This window comes from Pleuronectes platessa, chromosome 1, assembly GCF_947347685.1.
Source record: "Pleuronectes platessa chromosome 1, fPlePla1.1, whole genome shotgun sequence".
In the NCBI taxonomy this organism is placed as follows: domain Eukaryota; kingdom Metazoa; phylum Chordata; class Actinopteri; order Pleuronectiformes; family Pleuronectidae; genus Pleuronectes; species Pleuronectes platessa.
The window spans coordinates 33,310,788-33,331,229 of record NC_070626.1 but is presented as its reverse complement, the minus strand read 5'-3'; the positions used below and the strand labels follow the sequence as shown (position 1 = coordinate 33,331,229).

The 20,442-nt window shown below is 48.8% G+C and overlaps 2 protein-coding genes across 4 annotated transcripts; both read left to right on the top strand.

Moving 5' to 3' along the window:
• The first annotated feature begins 2,618 nt into the window (after positions 1-2,618).
• jph3a (junctophilin 3a) lies at positions 2,619-11,885 on the top strand. Of its 3 annotated transcripts, XM_053440810.1 has the most exons (6): positions 2,619-3,000; positions 7,150-7,930; positions 8,357-8,481; positions 8,591-9,071; positions 9,459-9,807; positions 10,353-11,885. In XM_053440810.1, the coding sequence occupies exons 1-6, from the start codon at positions 2,619-2,621 to the stop codon at positions 10,431-10,433; spliced, it is 2,199 nt and encodes a 732-aa protein (XP_053296785.1). In that variant the 3' UTR covers positions 10,434-11,885. The 3 variants fall into 3 exon arrangements, with proteins under 3 accessions (XP_053296785.1, XP_053296714.1, XP_053296643.1); XM_053440739.1 differs by having other exon boundaries at positions 8,591-9,807; XM_053440668.1 differs by having other exon boundaries at positions 8,357-8,487; positions 8,585-9,807.
• Positions 11,886-15,111: 3,226 nt separating this feature from the next.
• Positions 15,112-19,993, top strand: LOC128456640 (zinc finger protein 319). Its single transcript, XM_053440929.1, has 2 exons — positions 15,112-15,250; positions 16,625-19,993. Exon 2 carries the CDS (start codon positions 16,752-16,754, stop codon positions 18,522-18,524), a length of 1,773 nt encoding a protein of 590 aa, XP_053296904.1. The 5' UTR covers positions 15,112-15,250; positions 16,625-16,751; the 3' UTR covers positions 18,525-19,993.
• Positions 19,994-20,442: the final 449 nt, after the last annotated feature.

Below are 20,442 nucleotides of genomic sequence, written 5' to 3'. Positions count from 1 at the left end.
GACTTTAAAATGTTTTTGTGCTTTTCATGTTTAAAGTTCAGGATCACGTTCCATCGCTGCAGCTCCTCTTTCAGCCTCTGTCTGTCTCAGTAAGACCCCCCCCCCCCCCTTCTGATAAGGTCTGCTGTGGTTGGTCAACAGCTTCCTGCAGTGTAGGAAACTCAGTGTGATAAGAACGACCTTAAATAACAGAAAACAGCTTAGATAAACTTTCATTTAACATTTAATTTGGTCCACTTGATAACATGGAGGAGAGTTTATGAGCTGCAGCCAGACACCAGGGGGCGATGGAGAGGATCTGGCTTCACTTCGGGAGCCGTCATGAACAATAACAATAACACCAACAACAGCAGCTCCTTGGTGTGAGTCTCTGGTTGTGTTTTCATGTTGCACTTGGAGTCGCTCCCTCTCTTTAATTGTAATCGTCTGCACTAAGATCTGATTAGTCTCCACTAAGTGGAACAGTGAGCAGAGACTTAAGAGCAAGCAGGTGAATGTCAAGTTGCTTAGAACCTATCAGTTCCTTTAGTTGTTGAGTTGTGTCCTCAGACGAGTTGTATCACATTGTGCTTCAGAGTCGAGTCCTTTAAAACCTTTAACAACCTCACAGCCATTCTGCCTCATTTGCGTCGTTTTCAGATTCTTTGTCGTGACTGAACAGAACTTTGTGTTTGTTCTCCTGCTTCAGTGAACACGGTCACGCTGCCAGGAACAGAAACATTCTACTTCCTGTTTGGAGACGTTGCTCCGAGATGAATGAATGTGTGTCGTGGTCTCAGAATCAAACTCAGTCACATGTTAATCGTCCTATAGAAGTTAACAAGGAGCAACTTCCTGTTCCTAACTCAACGAGAGGAGGAACTTCACAAACAAGTTCTCACAGGTTCAGTTCCGTCAACAGTTAGTTTTTCACCAACTCAGAACCCAGTGTTAGGGGTTAGGGTTAGTAGGGTTAGGGTAATCCTAACCCTACTAACCCTACTAACCCTAACCCTCATCCAAACTGTGTGTTTGTGTAACAGGTTCATTTGATTCTATTTGATGAGCCGTCCCTAATAAAGTGACACTGTGACCGTTTGAAGGATGATGATGGTGCTTGTGTGTTTTGTGTTCACAGATTGTTTTTAAAAATATCATCACATATAAAAGCTGATTCTGTGTGTGTCTGTGTGTGTGTGTGTTGGTTGTCATTGAACCTAACTGAGACTGTTTGTGTTTCTCACTCTTTCACCACAGAAACAATGATTCCATGTTTCCACTCCTTCCTTCTCTAATCTCTAAACTCCATGGATCTCCAGGAGCAGGGAGCTGCTGTTATTGATCAGAAGGATATGAAGTGTGTGTGTTGGTGATGAAGCTGCCTCACTGGTAATTACTCGTAGGTTTGTGGTCGTTGTGCTGTTTGAAAAGGTCGTTGTGGGTCTGTGGTCGTGGCTCACTCCACTGGTTGTGTTCATGTGAGACAACAGAGTGAAGCTGAGGGTTGAGTGGCAGCGGATCGATGACGAGACAAACCTCCAGTCTTCAGGAGGACGACTGCTGACGACCACTTCTCATTCTGGGAGGAGAGAGAGAAATGAGGCTGGATAATTAGGAAGAGGAGGATGAATCCCCGAAGGGACGGAGAGCAGGGAGATCTGGACATGCAGCTATTAGCTCCATCCCTCCGTCTCTATCTCTTTAAGAGCTCAGAGAAGGAGTGTGCGCTCAGAGAGAGTGTGTGTGTGTGTGTGTGTGTGGGGGGGAGGGGTACTGGCTGGGATGGAGCAGTCCTGTAATGAGCAGATTTCAGAGCGAGAGAGAGAGGCAGTGATAGAAAGAGAAAGAGAGAGCGAGGCAGATGACTTGGTGGATTTAGGAAACAACAACAATCCAGATTCAGACGAGCGTTGAAACGAGGGAGGAGAAAGAGAAGAGGAGAGGAACCGTTTTTCTTCTGCTTGTGTTTTTTCCTCCTCATCTTCAGGTCGCAGCGGAGAGAGGAGAGATCTTCACTGTGTGTTGTGTCTGCTGAGTGTGTGTTTGTGTGTCTGTGTGTCTCTGAGCGTTAGCCCCATCGCTTGTTTCCAGGCTACAGAGAAATCTGCTCCTCTCCTCCTCTCCTCTGATCTTCCATCATTTGATGGGGGGGGGGTGCAGCAGCTTCTCCGGCTGCCGGTGCGGCAGGATGCTGTAACGTCTGACTGAGCCGCGAGCCGCTCTGTGGGCCTCTGGGACTGAAGGCCTCACCCGTCTGGAGCGCCCTGCTGCACGGCCGAGGCCACGGGCCGGCGAGCTCCCGGCTGCCAGGCTGCGGAGCAGGAAGGTGGAGGAGGAGGTGGAGGAGGACGAGGAGCTGCACGGCCATGGGGAGCAGCATGCACGGCAGCTGCGTTGCTCACTCCAGAGCCGTCGCCGAGGCCTAGATCTGCTCTACGTAACGTGATGCTCTCTGTGTTGTGCTGTTTTTAAATCGAGGAGCTGTTCCATCCTGAGCTAAGAGGAGAGGGAGGCCCTGCACCTCCATGGTACCTGAGTCAGACGAGGCCTCCTCCCTCCTCGCTCCCTCGGAGTGAACCGGGCCCTTGTCTCTTTCTGTTTCTTGACGTTCTAAGGATTTGCCTAAACCTGTTTCATGCATGTCCACTGGAGGCAGGTTTGACTTTGATGATGGGGGGTCGTACTGCGGGGGGTGGGAGCAGGGTAAGGCCCACGGCCGAGGGGTCTGCACGGGGCCCCAGGGTCAGGGCGAGTACGCAGGGGCCTGGAGCCACGGCTTCGAGGTCCTAGGCGTGTACACGTGGCCCAGTGGGAACAGCTACCAGGGCACCTGGGCGCAGGGCAAGCGCCACGGCATCGGCGTGGAGAGCAAGGGCCGCTGGGAGTACCGGGGCGAGTGGACGCAGGGGTTCAAGGGCCGCTACGGGCAGCTGGAGAGCACGGCCAGCGGGGCCCGGTACGAGGGGACGTGGAGCAACGGCCTGCAGGACGGATACGGCACAGAAACCTACTCTGACGGAGGTAAGACCCCCCCCCCCCCCCCCACCCCCACCCACATACACACGGAGCCACTCTGCTGTTAACCCCAATATAACAACGTTACTGACACGAGTTACAGGCTCCGGGGCCCGGGGCCCCAGGGGGGCACAGGTTCACTGACATGTGTTGTAGTTGATCGAGTGTGAGCTCAGCTGGACTCAGAAGGTCGTGTGATCGAGACCCTGAAGTCCAGGACGGGACTGATCTGTTTGTTGAGACTGAAAAGAGGCGGGACGTGTGCTCTGATTGGACATCATCAGACCATGTGATGCATGTAACCAGTCCGCAGAGATCAGGTGCTGAGTCAGAACTTTTTAAATCAGGAGATTAAAGTAGAAAATAGATCCAGCTCTGGACACAGATTTTTATCTTAGAAAACAGAACCTACAAATCATAAATTCCCGAATCTTAAAAAGAGAACATGATTGGCTGTGGGACACAACGTGGGCGGGGCTTCCCTCAGGTGAGGGTGTGAACGTCCAATGATCCGGAATCAGGAAGAAAAACTCTTACCTAAAAAATGTGAAGCGCAACAAAGACTGGCTTCCTATTAAACACCGCATTGACTATAAAATCCTCCTCCATACCTTTCGGCCCTCCTCCATATCAATGCCCCTACCGGTCGCTCAGGTCTGCTTCCTCCATCAGCCTGACCCCCCGGGTCCATCTGTCCACCATGGGATCTAGAGCCTTCAGCCACTCTGCCCCTCACCTCTGGAACTCCCTCCCCCCTGACATCAGGAACATTGACCCAAATTCAATCACTCTTTTTAAATCTTGCATTAAAACCCACCTGTTTAGGCAGGCGTATAACTTTTAATGTTCCTGTCTGCTGAAGCTGTTGTTCTGCTGCTGCTCTGCTTTGTGCATTTTTAAATTTTTTAAATGTATTGTTGACTGTTGTACGGCGACCTTGAGTATCCTGAAAGGCGCCTTATAAATAAAATGTATTATTGTTATTATTATTATTAAAGACTGTGAAGCTAAATCTGGAGTGAGTTAGCTAACGATGTGACGAGTTCATGTTAAAGGTAACGCTAAGGCTAACGCTAACGCTAACGCTAACCTTCGCTAACATCTGCTGCTCGTTAGAAATCTATCATCAATAAAGTTCATTAAACGGACGAAGAAAACTCCCCGTAATGTCTTTAATGGGGGGGGGGGGGGGGGGGGTCTCCATGGTAACGGGAGGCAGCAGGTCAGGTGTCACTGGAGACCTCTCTGCTCTCTGATTGGCTCTCTGCTCCGAGGGGTTGAATCTAGGCCGTTTGATGACAGACACCCGCCGCCAGCGTGCACGCGCGCAGGACAATGATAGGGAGCGAGTTCAATAAGTGATGCACGCTCATGGTGTGTGTGTGTTGTTTGTGTTGTGTGTGTGTGTGTGTATTTTTCACCTTTGCACTTCTCAGGCTGGAGTCGAAGACGTTAATGAGGGAAACATAAAAACACTGCGTCACGCGCCTCACTGCTTCCGCTCACGTGGGAGACAGATGAGTTCAGCACGCACGAGCTGACACATTTTCCACAACCCAATAACGCTGCTGTTGACACACGCGCGCGCTCACGCACACACGCAGACAACCAACACACACGCGCAGAGCACCAGCGTATTAAACACGTTTGGCTCATAGAGACGCTCCGAACGCGAGACTTCAGCACCGCGGACAGCTCCTGGATCAGCTGGAGGAGACAGTGTCCACTCCTACAGAACAGGGACATGAGTTAAAGTGAAAAAAAGAGAATAGACGTGAAAATATTGAGCTTTCCATTTTGCTTTCATATGATCATTGATGTAAATGTCAGTGATGCAGCAAACAGCACAAACCTCGACCAATAGAAACTCTCCAGTGAGGAAGGTTTGATCTTCACTGCTGAGACTCACGGTCTGTGTGAACTTCATCACACTGTGCTCCGACCACGCTGGATGGAGGAAACACCTCCCACATCATCATGTTCATTAAAACTGTGATGATACTATTAGAGCCCAGTGAGTTCCTGCACCTCCAGCAGAGCTGTGGTTCACATCCCTCAAGTCCCAGGAACCAGAAGAAACACCTGACGGAGGCAACAGGAACCTGAGCAGCAGTCAGAAACATCTCTGTGGAGAGTCATCAGGAGATTCTCTGAGCAGCCGAGTGTGGTTCATGTTTCACATTGGAAACGAGTTTGGTCTGATCTTGAAGAAACATTTTATAATACTATAATACAACACTTTATAATACTATAATACAACACTTTATAACACCTTAAACCAGCAGCTTGATGAATTGAGTCTGATGTGTGAGTGTGAACAAGAGAAAGTTTCCTCCTTCTCTCCCTGAGCGTCTGTTCTCTGTGAGAACAACTGACTGAGAGTCACAGACACAACCAGCTGCAGCTGAACTGAGATCAGTTCATAACACTCTGAAGTTATTAACAACCAGAGTTTATCTCTAATAATCAGGAAACTTTGAAACATGAAGGATTCTGAACAGAGTTTGGTGGATTTGTTGCAGCAGCAGCTCTTCAGGTTCAGGAAGCAGAATCAATGACCTCATGTGGCTGCAGAGGGCGCTGTTGATCAGTAACTAACAGACACTGTTGCTTTAATGATGAGATATTATGTCGACTGTGCTGCTGTGGTCGAACTTTAGTTTGTGGCAAACTCACAGTGACGTTAAATCCTCCACCTCGGCAGAACCAGCTCAACTGAACAGTTCTTTCAGATCATTGTTTTGGTTTGTGAATAAAGTTGGATTCTAGCTAAAAGACTCCAGCTATAGAGGACGCTATCTTGTGCTTTCAACATCATTCAGAGTCAGAGTCTGCACAGCAGTGATCGTAGCCACAGCATCGAGGTCCGTTTAATACATGCTGTCGACCAATCAGGAGTCAGTGTCAGCTGTCAATCATCACGTCTCAGCCTGTTTTTGTATCATGAAATAACTGAATAAACCAAACTGATCAGAAACTTGAACAAACATCAGAGAGACGAGAACGACCTGAAACGACAGAAACATCTTTAACAAACGTTTCTTTTACGTCTACTTAGATTTTTGTTTGGTCCATGTCCCATCTGCTAACATGGAGGAGGAGGAGGAGGAGGGGTCTGTGGTTTCACATGGATGTATCGACACAACAAGGAGGTGGTCAGGGTGCATGGTGGTCGTACCACACGTCACATGACTGTCACATGACTGTGACACCGCAGAGCATGGGTTCATATCCCTGGTTCAGTTTAGTTAGAGATGAGGTTTTGGTCAAATATTACTAAACAGGTTTAGAGTCACTGAACTTTCTCTGTTTCAGACCTCATAGATTCAGACCTAGTTCCTGTCGAGTGACTCGGTGGCAAAGTGGTTCACAGAGAACGAGCCCAGGTTGATGCCAGATTGCATAAAGGTGTGAGTGCAGCTGTTAAATGTCTCTCGACATAAAACCTCTCCAGCTTTGTGCGGCTCTCCTCCAATGCTCTCCTGCCTGGATCCACGGGCCTGCTTCAGCTCGTGCTCCAGGAGAAGATGGAGGGTGAAGATCTGGACCTGCAGCAGGTCCTGCTCAGTTTCCTGTGGCTGCTCCACCGTCCGCTGCCGTCGATGGAGAGTTGATCTCTGTCGTGGACGGATTTTCATTTGTGACTAAAGATTTTTATTCCTGATCATTTTTGAATGTTTTGAAGAAGATTCACGAGGAGGTTTTTAGAACGTACCTGTGTAAAAGATCTGACTCATACTCCTGCTTCCACACAAACTGTTACACACATGAAGTTTAAAAGCATCTGTTAAAGAGAAAGACTTAAAAACCCACAACTATAACACACACTGAGCTGAGCCGTCAGTTTTCAGTTGTACAACCAAGAAGCTTGGAATGATGAACTTGAAGCTGTTTCTCAGGTGTGTAGAAATGAAGATCTCTTGATCTCGAACACAAAGGGAAATCAGAATGTCTGTAGCTTGTCTTTCCTCCTGATGAAAAGTGACTCATTGTTGAGATACTAGATAGATGTCAACCTGGTGGTGGCGCTAGAGGACAGGTCAGAGACACTAAGCTTCATCATGGAATGTTTGTAATTCAACTAGAAGCTGTTGAGATACCTCAGTCAGAACCAGAGTTGTGGAACCTGACCCCCTTTCATGTGCTTGTCCTCAGGAACCTACCAAGGCCAGTGGTTGGGTGGGATGCGTCACGGTTATGGCGTGCGGCAGAGCGTACCGTACGGCATGGCGGCCATCATCCTCTTCCCTCTGCGAACATCAATAAACTCCCTCCGCTCCGAGCACAGCCACGGCCCCCCCGCTGTGCTGGAGGACGGCACCCCCACCGCGCCCACAGATGGGGTGGTGGCCGGGCTGGCCGGGAGCCCAGTGGGCCGAGGTGGGTTTGCTCTGACGGCGCCGAGTGAAGCTGAACGCCAGAGGAAAAGAAAAGGTCGTTTCCGTCAGTCCATCCTGAGCGGCCTGAAGCTGCGTCGCTCCGAGTCCAAGAGCTCGCTGGCCAGTCAGCTCAGCAAGCAGAGCTCCTTCTGCAGCGAGGCCGGCATGAGCACCGTCAGCTCCGCCGCCTCCGACATCCACTCCAACGCCAGCGAGAGCGAGCAGGGCCCCCCTGTGGACGCCACTGTCACTGAAATGTATGCAGGGGAGTGGCGGAGCGACCAGAGGGCGGGCTGGGGTGTGAGCCGGCGTTCGGACGGCCTCCATTACTCAGGCGAATGGGTGGGGAACAAGAGGCACGGATACGGCTGCACCACCTTCCCAGACAGCACCAAGGAGGAGGGGAAGTACAAGCAGAACGTGCTGGTCAGCGGAAAACGCAAGAACCTGATTCCACTGAGGGCCAGTAAGATCCGAGAGAAGGTGGACCGAGCGGTGGAAGCCGCTGAGAAGGCCTCAGACCTCGCCAAGCAGAAAGCAGAGATCGCCATGTCCAGGTCAGACCTTCACATCTCACCATCGAGGTCCTCTGTGTTCTCTCCACCTTCAGATTAAATCATGATTATTATTATCAACCATTTAAACTCATAAAGAAATTATAAAACAATTCAGACTAAAAAAACTAAATCTTATCAAAGTTGACCAATAAACAAAAATTGACTTGTGTCATCACCGAGAAGCAGAAAATACATTTGGGTCACATGGTGAAAGTTGTTTCTCTTATTGAAGGATTATCGTTCATGCATCGATGTGTAAGAAGCATTTTACTTGAATGAATCGTTTGCTCGCACAACAAGATCAAAGGAACTGAAATGTTCCTGAATCAGTAACGTCTGTAATGATCCTCCCTGTTGGTGCTTTGATCATAAAGAAGGTGATGAAGCCTTCAGGGTGAGAGTGAATGTTTGTCCTTTGATCTTCAGGATGAGTCACGCCCGAGGGAAGGCGGAGGCGGCGGAGGGAGTCGCCCTCAAAGCCACAGAGGAGTGTCGCCTGGCCCGGATCACTGCCAAGGAGCTGTCCCCCTCCTTCCACATCTACGGGAATGGTGAGCGCACACACACACACACAAACACACACTCACACACACACACACACACACACTTACACACACACACACTCGTTTCATTGGTTCTTCTCTCCTACTGTCTTCATAGGGCTCGATTGTCAAAGGCCGTCTCACCAGGACGCCAGGGACAAGGACCATGAGGTCATGTCCACGGGAACAGACAGTCCGGAGCTGTGCACGCCGGACACCACGCCCCCTGTGATAACCCCTGACCTCAGCCCCGTGCTGAGCGTACCCGCCTCGCCGCCCCACAGCCCCCCCAAGCACGCCCATCGCCCCAGAAATGCTTGCTTCATGCGCCAGAGTGCTGTGGATGATCAGGGCGGGGCCGAGATCCAGGTGCTGGTGGAGGGGCGGGGGGTGGACCTGCCGAGCGGAGGGGCTAACAACTGGACCGATGACATGTATCCGGAGCGGGGGGGCAGCAGCCGCTCCACCACGCCCTCCCTTCTGGAGGAGCAGGAGGCCCAGATTAATGGCCACGAGCAAACGCCTCTGTCCAACCACAAACCACGGGAGAAGTCCTCGTCCAATCACAAGTCCCGGGAACACGCCTCCTCCTACAGAGCGTGGGAGCACTCCCTGTCCAACCAAAAGCCCTCCAAGCACGCCTCCTCCAATCACAAGTCGAGGGAGTACTCATCCTCCAATCACAAAACATGGGATCATTCTTCCACCAATCATAAGCCCTGCGAGCACGCCTCTTCCAACTACAAGCCGCAGGTGCACATTTTATCCAATCACAAAGCCTTGGAACATAACATGTCCAATCACAAGACTTCTGAGCATGCTTCTTCCAATCACAAGTCCCAAGATTATATCTCCTCTAATCACAATGCAAAGGACCAGGTGTCCTCTACTTATAACCCTCGAGAGCATGTCTACTCCAACCACCATCCGAAGCAGCACAACCCGTCCAACCACAAGCTGAACGAGCACGCCGGAATCGACCAAAGGCTGGACGGCCTCACCGTGGGCTGGACCGCTGAGAGCACCCTGAGGTGGAGCCCCGCCCACTCGCGCCTCACCGAGCAGGATGAGGAGCGGATGAATGACTATACGGTGGACATGAGGCTGCAGGGTCCGGACTCACACCCGCCTCAGAACAACCGGCTGCGAGCCCGAGGCCTGCGGCCGGTCAGAGAAGGATCCATGGACTCTGTACAGATGCTGGACAACCTGAATGTGGGGGCGGAGCTGGAGGAGTGGCCGCTGCACAGGGACCTCACCCTCTCCCCGCCCCTCAAGTCTCAACCCATCACTCTGGAGCAGGAAGGAGATCATCTCACGCTCAAATCAAACTCAGTGAGTACGCCCACCTCAAAGAGTCTGATCACAGGTTTAATATGAAAAGTGACTAGCAGTCGATTATCACAGGAACAATGTGAAGTGTTCCTCTTTGATTTAGATGGAAACATTCAAACGTGTGTTCAGCCTGATTCACTGGAAATCCTCAAATCTAGAGTTTGATATTTAGGCAGTTTTATTTTTCATGCTCTGATGTTCAGAATCACGTTCCTCACGCTGCAGCTCCTCTTTCAGCCTCTGTCTCAAACACCTGCTCCGACCAATCAGGGCAGACTGGACTCTGATTGGCCTCTTGCAGTTTCAATTGTTAACTTCTCACTTGTTGACGGATGTTCAGAGGCAGCTAGCGTGTCATCATGAGGTCAGAGGTCAGAGGTCAGGTCGGAATGAAGCTGCAGCAGAAACTATTACAATCAGGACTTGATCACTTATTGATTTTTGTTTCATTGTGAAGTGTGTGTTTCTGGTTTGTGTTGTGTACTAACTGCTCTCTCTCTCTCTCTCTCTCTCTCTCTCTCTCTCTCTCTCTCTCTCTCTTTTAGGGCTCCAGCTCTATTCTGGTGGTTATGGTCATTTTACTCAATATTGGAGTAGCCATTCTTTTCATTCACTTCTTTATTTAAGCTTATACAGGTATGATCTACTAAGACTTATTGATAACTACGGTATATTATATTATTACTTACTGGGACGGACATGTTGCTGATTGGACTGGAGGCCGCAGCCGGAGCGACGGACACATCAGAGCCTTTCTACTGTTGCTACCGGACTCTTCACCTCTTCAGCTCCAGCTCCAGGTTCTCTGAGAACTCTCCCTTTTCCAATGCTTGTTTTGAGCTTGTAACCACAGAGAAGGTTTATCGGTGGAAGACGGTGCAGCTTCAGACGAGCGCGGTGCACCAGGACCATGTGACTGGGTGTAGGTCCCGTTCTGCTGAAGGGACTGGAGATGGAACAGGCATCCATTTTATTTTCCACCGCTTTAGATAAGAATATAGCAACTCTTGTTTCCTGGTTATCGTGAGAACCATGACACACTCACTTCATCCACACACAATAACCCCCTTTGCCTTTGCCCCTTCGCCCTCTCAGTTCACCAGCCCCCCCGCACTATGCGCTACATACAGAACTATGCTGCAAGAGTAGATCCATTTTAAAGGGCTCCGTCATTATTCTTTTCTTATTTTTCCACAAACATAAACACACAACCATTGCATGAGGCTGTGTGGGATTTTAAAAGTGCATTTTCTATCCCTTTAACATCACCGTTCTGTCCTCATTTGTACGCACTCATCCCGACTGTCACTTCCTGTCACTGCACCTGTCGGCAGGACATTTGGAAATCACTTCACGTCCACGTCTCAGAATCTGACCCAATCAGATTCACGTTTGATCCGCGAATCAAACGTCCTCGACCGACGCCGGCCAGGACCCGGGGGTCTGACCCCTCGAGGAACATCCACCAGTTCATCGTGAAGTGAAGTGAAGTTTAATGTCGACCCACATGACGCACACATTCGCACGCAAAGAGAAAACCACATAGACACATGTACCTGCTGACATACTGAGGAGGATTCAGCCTTGCCCCTTTGTACAGCCTTGAGACTGTTATGTTATAACTACTAATTCTAATATATATGTGTATGTGTCATTATTATTCAAGTTTCTTACTTTTGCAGTTTGCAAGACAGAGAGAATGCTGAGTGCCTCGTATTTATCCATGTTCCTCCTCAAATTGATTTAACCCACGGCCCCATCAAGCCCCCTCGTGGGCAGTGACGAGGAGACGACCCTTCACCATTAGGGAAGGTGACCCCCCCACCCTCCTACATGCAACCCTCCTCCTCACCCTGAAATGGCATGCACTGTTTGGTCTCTCTCCCACTCCCCCTGGTGGACCAGTCACAAAGGGAGCCACGGGGTTTGTACGGTGTCATTTCCAGGCACTCTTTGGGCCGGATGAGATTTCAGCATGTTTGTTTGGCTGCTCCATCTGGTGTCGCTCTGTGAGTTCCTCCCTCTCTTTGTCCAGCAACACGAGGCTGCGTGAGACGTGGAGGGCGGTGTAAAATAAACGCTAGCTTTTAACTCTCAGTGGAGACTGAACATGTCCCGAGTTTATGAATGATATAAAAAGAAACTCTCTGCTACTGTATGTTTTATACTTCGCACCCAGTGGCATCATCATGTTGTGACATCATTGCATGCCCGAGCATGCTCTTTCTTACTCTTTGGTTTATGAGGTTGTTTCAAAGTTAATGTGGAGAAAATAATGAAATGTTTGAAATTAATGAGTCTGGTGTGGTTATTGATTCCGTCTGTGATTGTTCCACTCCATGAAAGCTGCTGAAGGAAACTGCACCTACTAATACTAATACTACCACTACTACTGCTACTACTACTACTACCACTACCGCCACTACTACTACTACTACTACCACTACCACCACTCCTACTACTACCCCTACTACCACTACCACCACTACTACTACTACCACTACTACTACTACCACTACTACCACTACTACTACTACTACCACTACCACCACTACTACTACTACCACTACTACTACTACCACCACTACTACTACTACCACTACTACTACTACCACTACTACTACTACTACCACTACCACCACTACTACTACTACCACTACTACTACTACCACTACTACTACTACTACCACCACCACCACTACCACTACTACCACTACTACTACTACCCCTACTACTACCACTACCACCACTACTAATACTACCACTACTACTACTACTACTACTACTGCCATTACTGCTACCACTACTACTACTACTACCACTACCACCACTACTACCACCACTACTACCACTACCACTACTACTACTACCACTACTACCACTACTACTACTACCATTACTACTACTACCACTACCACCACTACTACTACTACCACTACTACTACTACCATTACTACTACCCCTACTACCACTACCACCACTACCACTACTACTACTACCACTACTACTACTACTACCACTACCACCACTCCTACTACTACCACTACTACTACCCCTACTACCACTACCACCACTACCACCACTACTACTACTACTACCACCACTACTACTACTACCACTCCTACTACTACCACTACTACTACTACTACCACTACTACCACTACTACTACTACCACTACTACTACCACTACTACCACTACTACTACTACCACCACTACTACTACTACTACCACTGCCACCACTACCACTACTACCACTACTACTACTACCCCTACTACTACTACTACCACTACCACCACTACTAATACTACCACTACTACTACTACTACTACTACTGCCATTACTGCTACCACTACTACTACTACCACTACCACCACTACTACCACTACTACTACCACTACTACTACTACTACTACTACCACTACCGCCACTACTACTACTACTACTACCACTACCACCACTCCTACTACTACCACTACTACTACCACTACCACCACTACTACTACTACCACTACTACTACTACCATTACTACTACTACTACCACTACCACCACTACTACTACTACCACTACTACTACTACCACCACTACTACTACTACTACTACCACTACTACTACTACTACCACCACTACTACTACTACTACCACTACCACCACTACCACTACTACCACTACTACTACTACCCCTACTACTACTACTAATACTACCACTACTACTACTACTACTACTGCCATTACTGCTACCACTACTACTACTACTACCACTACCACCACTACTACCACCACTACTACCACCACTACTACCACTACCACTACTACTACTACCACTACTACCACTACTACTACTACCATTACTACTACTACCACTACCACCACTACTACTACTACCACTACTACCACTACTACTACTACCATTACTACTACCGCTACCACTACCACTACTACTACCACTACTACTACCACCACTACTACCACTACTACTACCACTACTACTACTACCACTACCACCACTACTACTACCACTACTACTACCACCACTACTACCACTACCACTACCACTACTACCACTACCACTACTACCACCACTACTACTACCACTACTACTACCACCACTACTACTACCACTACCACTACTACCATTACTAATACTACCATTACTACTAATACCACCACTACCACTACTACCACTACTACTACTACCACTATCACCAGTACTACCACTACTACTATTTCTACTTCTTCTACTACGTGAGGTCGAGTTGGATGAGGTAAAATAAAACGGGACCATTGATGAGAGAAATACTCTTTACTGAAGTAAAAGTAGAAAAAGCACAAGTCAGAAATAATAAATGATTTTACATATGTTAAAGAACAAAAGTATCAGGTCAAACGAGATGAGAAATATAAATTCCTTTATTAATTACTATATATAAAACAAGACAGTGAATGTATATAGTGTATATAAATATGTAGAATATGTGTAGGTCATTAATGATGATGAGGGCTCGTTCTTAAGTAACAATGGTTTTTAGCTTCTTCTTAAATTTTCTGAATAACAAGAAAACAGGTTATGATGCGAACATATTGAGGAGGATATTATTTTGACTCTTATAGATCCAGATTCCCAGAATGTCCCCTTTAAATACCACAAGTCAGAAAATATACAACAGACAAATTAATTAATAAATGAGTTGTTTAGATAAACTGAAAAGATGGTGAGTATAATAAACCACGTGTTTTCAATGTGTTTTCAAACTCTGCTGTGAAAACAGGTTCAACAAACCACTTCACTTTGTGTCCTGAGAGGAGCTGAATCAACCAGCTGCTTTGTTCCAGTGAAATCAAATCTAGTTAAATATATATATATATATATATATACATATTGTAATAAACACATCATGGTCCCATTCACCAGGTGACTCGTATCAACCAGTGAACTTTGTTCACATCTGGAGCTTCAGGCTGAACCGCTGCAGAGGCAGGGGACTCGAACCCTGCACCAACATGAAGCAGACGAGCTGAAGAACAACTGTCATCAAACAGAAGTTATTGATATTGAATATGAATCTTAAAGTATTCTGAATGCATGAATGAATGGGAGCCACAGCGCCCCCTGCAGCTGCAGTGAGGAACTGCCGGACAGGGTTTTTAAACCAGATCTTTTTCCCTTGATCCGGTTTCTATCTCTCCTCTCGGACTCGGTTCCCCCCGGTTCCGCCCGGATCCCCCCGGTTCTCCCCGGTGAGGCTCCGGCATGCAGCGGCTGTAGCAGCGGCAGCTCGTCGGCAGCTCGGCGGGTCGCTCCGGGGCGGTTTCCGGTGTCCGTCCGTCTGCAGGGGGATGGCGTCCGGCTTCAAGCGCATCCACCGCCGGTCCTCCGAGTCCCACACACACCGAAGGCGGTCGAGCCCAGGCGGCAGCGAGCAGCGTCGGTGAGCCGCTCGGTGAGTTACCGGAGAACCGTCATTGTTCCGGTCGGTCGTGTATTTGTGAGCAGGTTCGCGCGCCTCGGCGGCTCCGGTTCTGGCTCCGGGAGGCCTGCTCCCCGCCGAGCCTCCGTCCGGCCATTAAGCGGCTTTTCTACCGAGGCGCCGCGGCCTGGAAGCGGCCGTCGCCCCGGGCTCCTCCGCCTCGGCCCGGGTCCGGTGAGCAGATTAGTCTCACGGAACCGGCCGCCGGGTGCGTTCGTTCCCCGGAGAGGAAGAAGGAGGAAGTAGCACAGAGGCTCCGGGTGTTTGGAAGCGTTAGCTTTAGCTGTTAGCCCACAAGCTAACGACCGTTAGCCGCTGCGTCCTGAAACCGAAACGGTTCGTGTAGAAAACGACTTTTCGATCTGGAGTGAAGCGTCAACCCGCCGCGGACACACGATCCGCGTGTCGCCGGCTCGTTCCCACCGTTTAACCGGTGAAAGGCCGCTTTACAGCAGAGATACGACCGCTACACACTGAGGTGCGTTTCAGGAGATAGACCGAGCCCACCTCTAGCTCTATAACCGTGATGCTCCAGCCTCCTGCAGCCCGTCACCGTCTATCTGCAGGAGCAGCATCAGCTGAGTGCAACACAAGCGGCTCCTGCAGATGATCTGAGGCTTTCAAACGACTCCAGCTGCTTCTGGTTGTTCTCCATCAGTCTGTGGAGAAGCTGCTCGATGAGACGGTGTCAACGAGCTGTGTGGGGACTCATCAACTAACTGCTATTTAGATTCTCCTTTTGTTCATTGGAACTAAATCGTGAATCAAATTCAATCGTGAGAATTAAAACAGCAGAACCTCTGATTTCAGAGTATTTGGCCATTTGCTCCATTTGTGCTTAAAAACTATTGAAGAAATGAAGATGATGAAAATACTATTATTTTTCTGCCAAGCGAATAATATTGACAGCATCTTTGTATGTTACCTAAAAACTAATAATCAGTCATAAAAGAGTAAAAACAGAAATGTAGGTATACAACTATAATTAAGAAGTACAATGTGTGGATCAGGGCATGAGGTGAGATTTAAATATGAGTGAAGCTGTGGATCAAAGTCTAATTCCTGACGGATCATCAGAGCTCGATTCAGTTTCTTTGAGTCATCGATGTAATTCTGTTTGTTTCTGGACAATAAGACAGAATCCACCTCTTTTATTAATCTGGAGAAACATTCCCTGAGATGAGGCTTCATCTTGTTTTTATCATATCTCATGTTGGAAGCTGCTGTGTTTCCACAGGACTGAACTATTAACTTCCTGTATTTCATTGTATTTACTCGTTCAAATCTTTGCTTCATGTATATTTAATAATGTTGTTTACGTGACAGTTTTTTTTTATGTCCCTCCAGATTTCCTGACCCGTCTCAAGGAGGTGTGTCTCTGCAGACGTAGCACCGGGCTCCTCTCTGTGTGCTCTCAGAGAACCACGTCCCTCAGCTTGGAGACCCCCTCTGCTCCCGGGCGCTGAGTCCCTGCATGAGAAGTGGAGCGATGACGGAGGCATGGCAGCAGCAGCATGCAGTGGCTCCACCCTCTGTAGTGCACACGCTCCCCCAGGGGGCCGACAACCCGCTGGGCTGCACGGTGTACGGAGTGGTCCTGCAGCCGGACGCCTCGCTGCAGCAGCCCCAGCACGGCCAGCAGCACTCGGTTCAGGCCCAGCAGCCCTCCCTGCAGGTGGGGGGCGAGAGAGGCCACAAGTGTGGAGCCTGCGGTCACGACATATCTCACCTGGCCAACCCTCACGAGCACCAGTGCATGGTGAACCAGGACCGCTCCTTCCAGTGCACGCAGTGCATGAAGATCTTCAGCCAGGCGACGGACCTGCTGGAGCACCAGTGTGTGCAGGTGGAGCAGAAGCCTTTTGTGTGTGGGGTGTGTAAGATGGGCTTCTCGCTGCTCACCTCCCTGGCTCAGCATCACAACTCGCACGGCAACGGGAACAACCCGATGAAGTGCTCCATCTGTGAGAAGACCTACCGGCCCGGCTCTGGGAACGTCACCCCCACCTCGTCAGCTGCCAACCCCCAGCAGCCCTCCACCGGGGAGACGTCCGGCGGCGGCGCAGCCATCGGTGCCTCGTCTCCGCCTGCGTTCGAGGCCTCTTCACCCGACCGGCCATACAAGTGCTCAGTGTGCCACAAGGCCTTCCGGCATTTGTCAGAGCTGACCCGCCATGAGAGAGTACACACTGGTGAGAAGCCGTATAAATGTGACACGTGTGACAAAAGCTTCAGCCAGTCTTCTCACCTGGCACACCACCAGCGCACACACAGCTCGGAGCGGCCGTACAAGTGCGCCGTGTGCGAGAAGAGCTTCAAGCATCGCTCCCACCTGGTGCGCCACATGTACGCTCATTCGGGCGAGCACCTGTTCAAGTGCAATTTGTGTGAGATGCACTTTAAGGAGTCGTCCGAGCTCCTGCACCATCAATGCCAGCCCGAGGGGGAGAGGCCTTTCCGCTGCGGCTCGTGTGGAAAGAGTTTCAAGCGGCCGTCCGACCTGCGGCAGCACGAACGCACCCACTCAGAGGAGCGGCCCTTCCAGTGTGAGGAGTGCCAGATGAGCTTCAAGCAGCAGTACGCGCTGGTACGCCACCGACGCACTCACAAGAATCCAGCTGATCGCCCCTTCAAGTGCAACCTGTGCGATAAGGGATTCCTGCAGCCGTCCCACCTGCTCTACCACCAGCAGGTTCACGGTATGGAAAGTCTTTTTAAATGTGCATCCTGCCAGAAGTCCTTCAGCCAATCAGGAGAGCTGCTGCGGCACAAATGTGGAGGTGAAGTGGAGAAGCCGTACAAGTGCGACGTGTGTGGCAAAGGTTACAAAAAGAATTCAACGCTGCAGCGTCACCAGAACTCTCACTGCACGGAGAAGCCGCTGAAATGCTCCTTGTGCGACAAGCGCTTTGTGTCGTCCTCCGAGTTCGTGCAGCACCGCTGCGACCCGACCCGGGAAAAGCCGCTGAAATGTCCTGATTGTGAAAAGCGCTTTAGGTACTCGTCAGAGCTGCAGCGCCATCGCAGAGTTCACACAGGAGAGAAGCCTTTCAAGTGTGCCAGCTGCGACAAGAGCTTCAAGCAGCGCGAGCACCTGGCCAAGCACCAGAGCGTGCACTCGCGGGAGACACAGTTCAAGTGCGTGTGGTGTGGGGAGCGCTTCGTGGACCTCACGGCTCTGCAGGAGCACACGGTGCAGCACACGGCCGAGGGCGAGAGTTTCCCCGAAGCCCCCTGCATCCCCTGAGCCGCAGAGCCCCTCAGACAGCAAACATGACATTTGCCCTCAAAGCAACGTGGGCCAGCCCCTGCTCTCCCATTTGTAGTTTATAATATGCACCCATTAATTATCTTTAATAATTTTTAGTATTCGTAGGACTCGGCTCATCCTCATCCTTCATTGAGTAAAACACCTAAACCGACAGAGGGGGTCAGGATCCCTCTTCTCTTTTTGGAACTCGCGGGGGGGGGGAACAAAGAAGGAAAAAGGCTTGTGATGTAAAGTGTGGGAAGATCTTGGGTTTGTGTAGTGCAGAGTGTGGGACCTTATTCTGTGGTTGCATGTGATCGTCTGTTTCGTAACTGTTGACTCTGTCATGGAGAAGGATGGGAACAATTTGCAGGCGGTTGTCAGATAACGTGTGTGCTCATGTTAAACTCCTCTGAAATCCACGTGCCTTTTTATTTTAAACCCGTCACTCCTTTTGTGTTTTTCTGTTTGTTTCATGTCCAGTGTAGCTGAACCCCCCCACCTGTACTTAGCGGCTGGCTTGTGCAGCAGTATACTTTCACATACTAGATCTTAGGTAGTCTCATCTGTTTGTGCATGAGTATTTATCACACTTAAATATCACTGTTGTATTATAGGTTTGGTTTATTTAGGAAAACATCCTAAGAAGAAAAAAAAATTGATTTGTGAAAATGTATAGCCTGTGTCCTATGAAATCTGTGTTGTTGCATCTTTTTATTAAAACAGTGACATCTAGGTAACTAACCCATACCTATCTTGTCATACATACACTTGACGTGCAATAGAACATGCACAATATAATATTTATGACTACTGATTCATGGCATAGTCTACTCTGTTATATTATAGATTGTGTGTATACGCTTATGTAAACATTGAGAACTGTATAGTGCTTCTGTTACATGCTTTTGTATTCACGATGAATGAGCTTGCTGTATTTTGCAAGCACTTTAGTTTCGGTTCCAGATGGAGCGTCACAAGGTTCCACCCGACAACACGAGCAGTCTCTTGCTAACTTGCCTCATCCTAGTTGTGTTAGTGACTGTGCGATTAGATCTAACACAAGTCATGTTTTTTTATTCTTGATGAATTGGCCTTGTTACATCCTCAGAGGACTCCGCCTCCTGGTCCCAGCCGGGCGCTCGGCAGATGAGTCCACGTAGCCTCAAAGTTACAACCTGCGTGTTGGTTGATACCAGGGACAAAGTTAGAAACGTGTTCTTTAGTTTAACGTGTGGCTTCTTATATTCTGTACCATCTTTGCAGTATATTTAAAAGAAGGTTGTTGGAGTTTCCAAAATCACAGTCAAAGGTAATGAGTGAATTCTGTCCTGGTGAGTCAACATGAAAACCTCCTGCAGGAGGATGAGCAAGTGTAATGAAGTGTTGAATTGACTCATGGATATCGATATAGAGTCCTGTTCATATTGTATACAGAATTCAAATAAACCACCCTTATAAAAGCAGGTGTGCATCGTTTCATCACAGCCAGATATTATGAGAACTTTTATTGATTTTGTTATTAATCGATTATTGTCTATAAAAATATCAGGAAACTGAAAAATATGAGTCCTAGAGGACAGTGTCATATTCTGTGATGTTTACAATGATGTCACTGTTGAGTTCCTAGCTGTTTCTAATCAAAGGGGGGGGGGGGTTAAAAGTTACTCAAATGTTCGATTGATCATACGAACACGTAACGATCATTTTCTGATAAAAGTGCAGTTTCAGTTCTTGGCTTGATAAAGAAATGCAATCATTGAATTCCCTGTAGAATAAGATTAGTTCAGTGAAACTTATGTTAAACTGCAGCATGATACTAAAACACTTAACAAGCTCAAATCAGGTTCTTACCACAACTCAGGTCTTAACAAATAGCTTCATGTTGTGTTTTAATAGAATTACCACGTGTAGA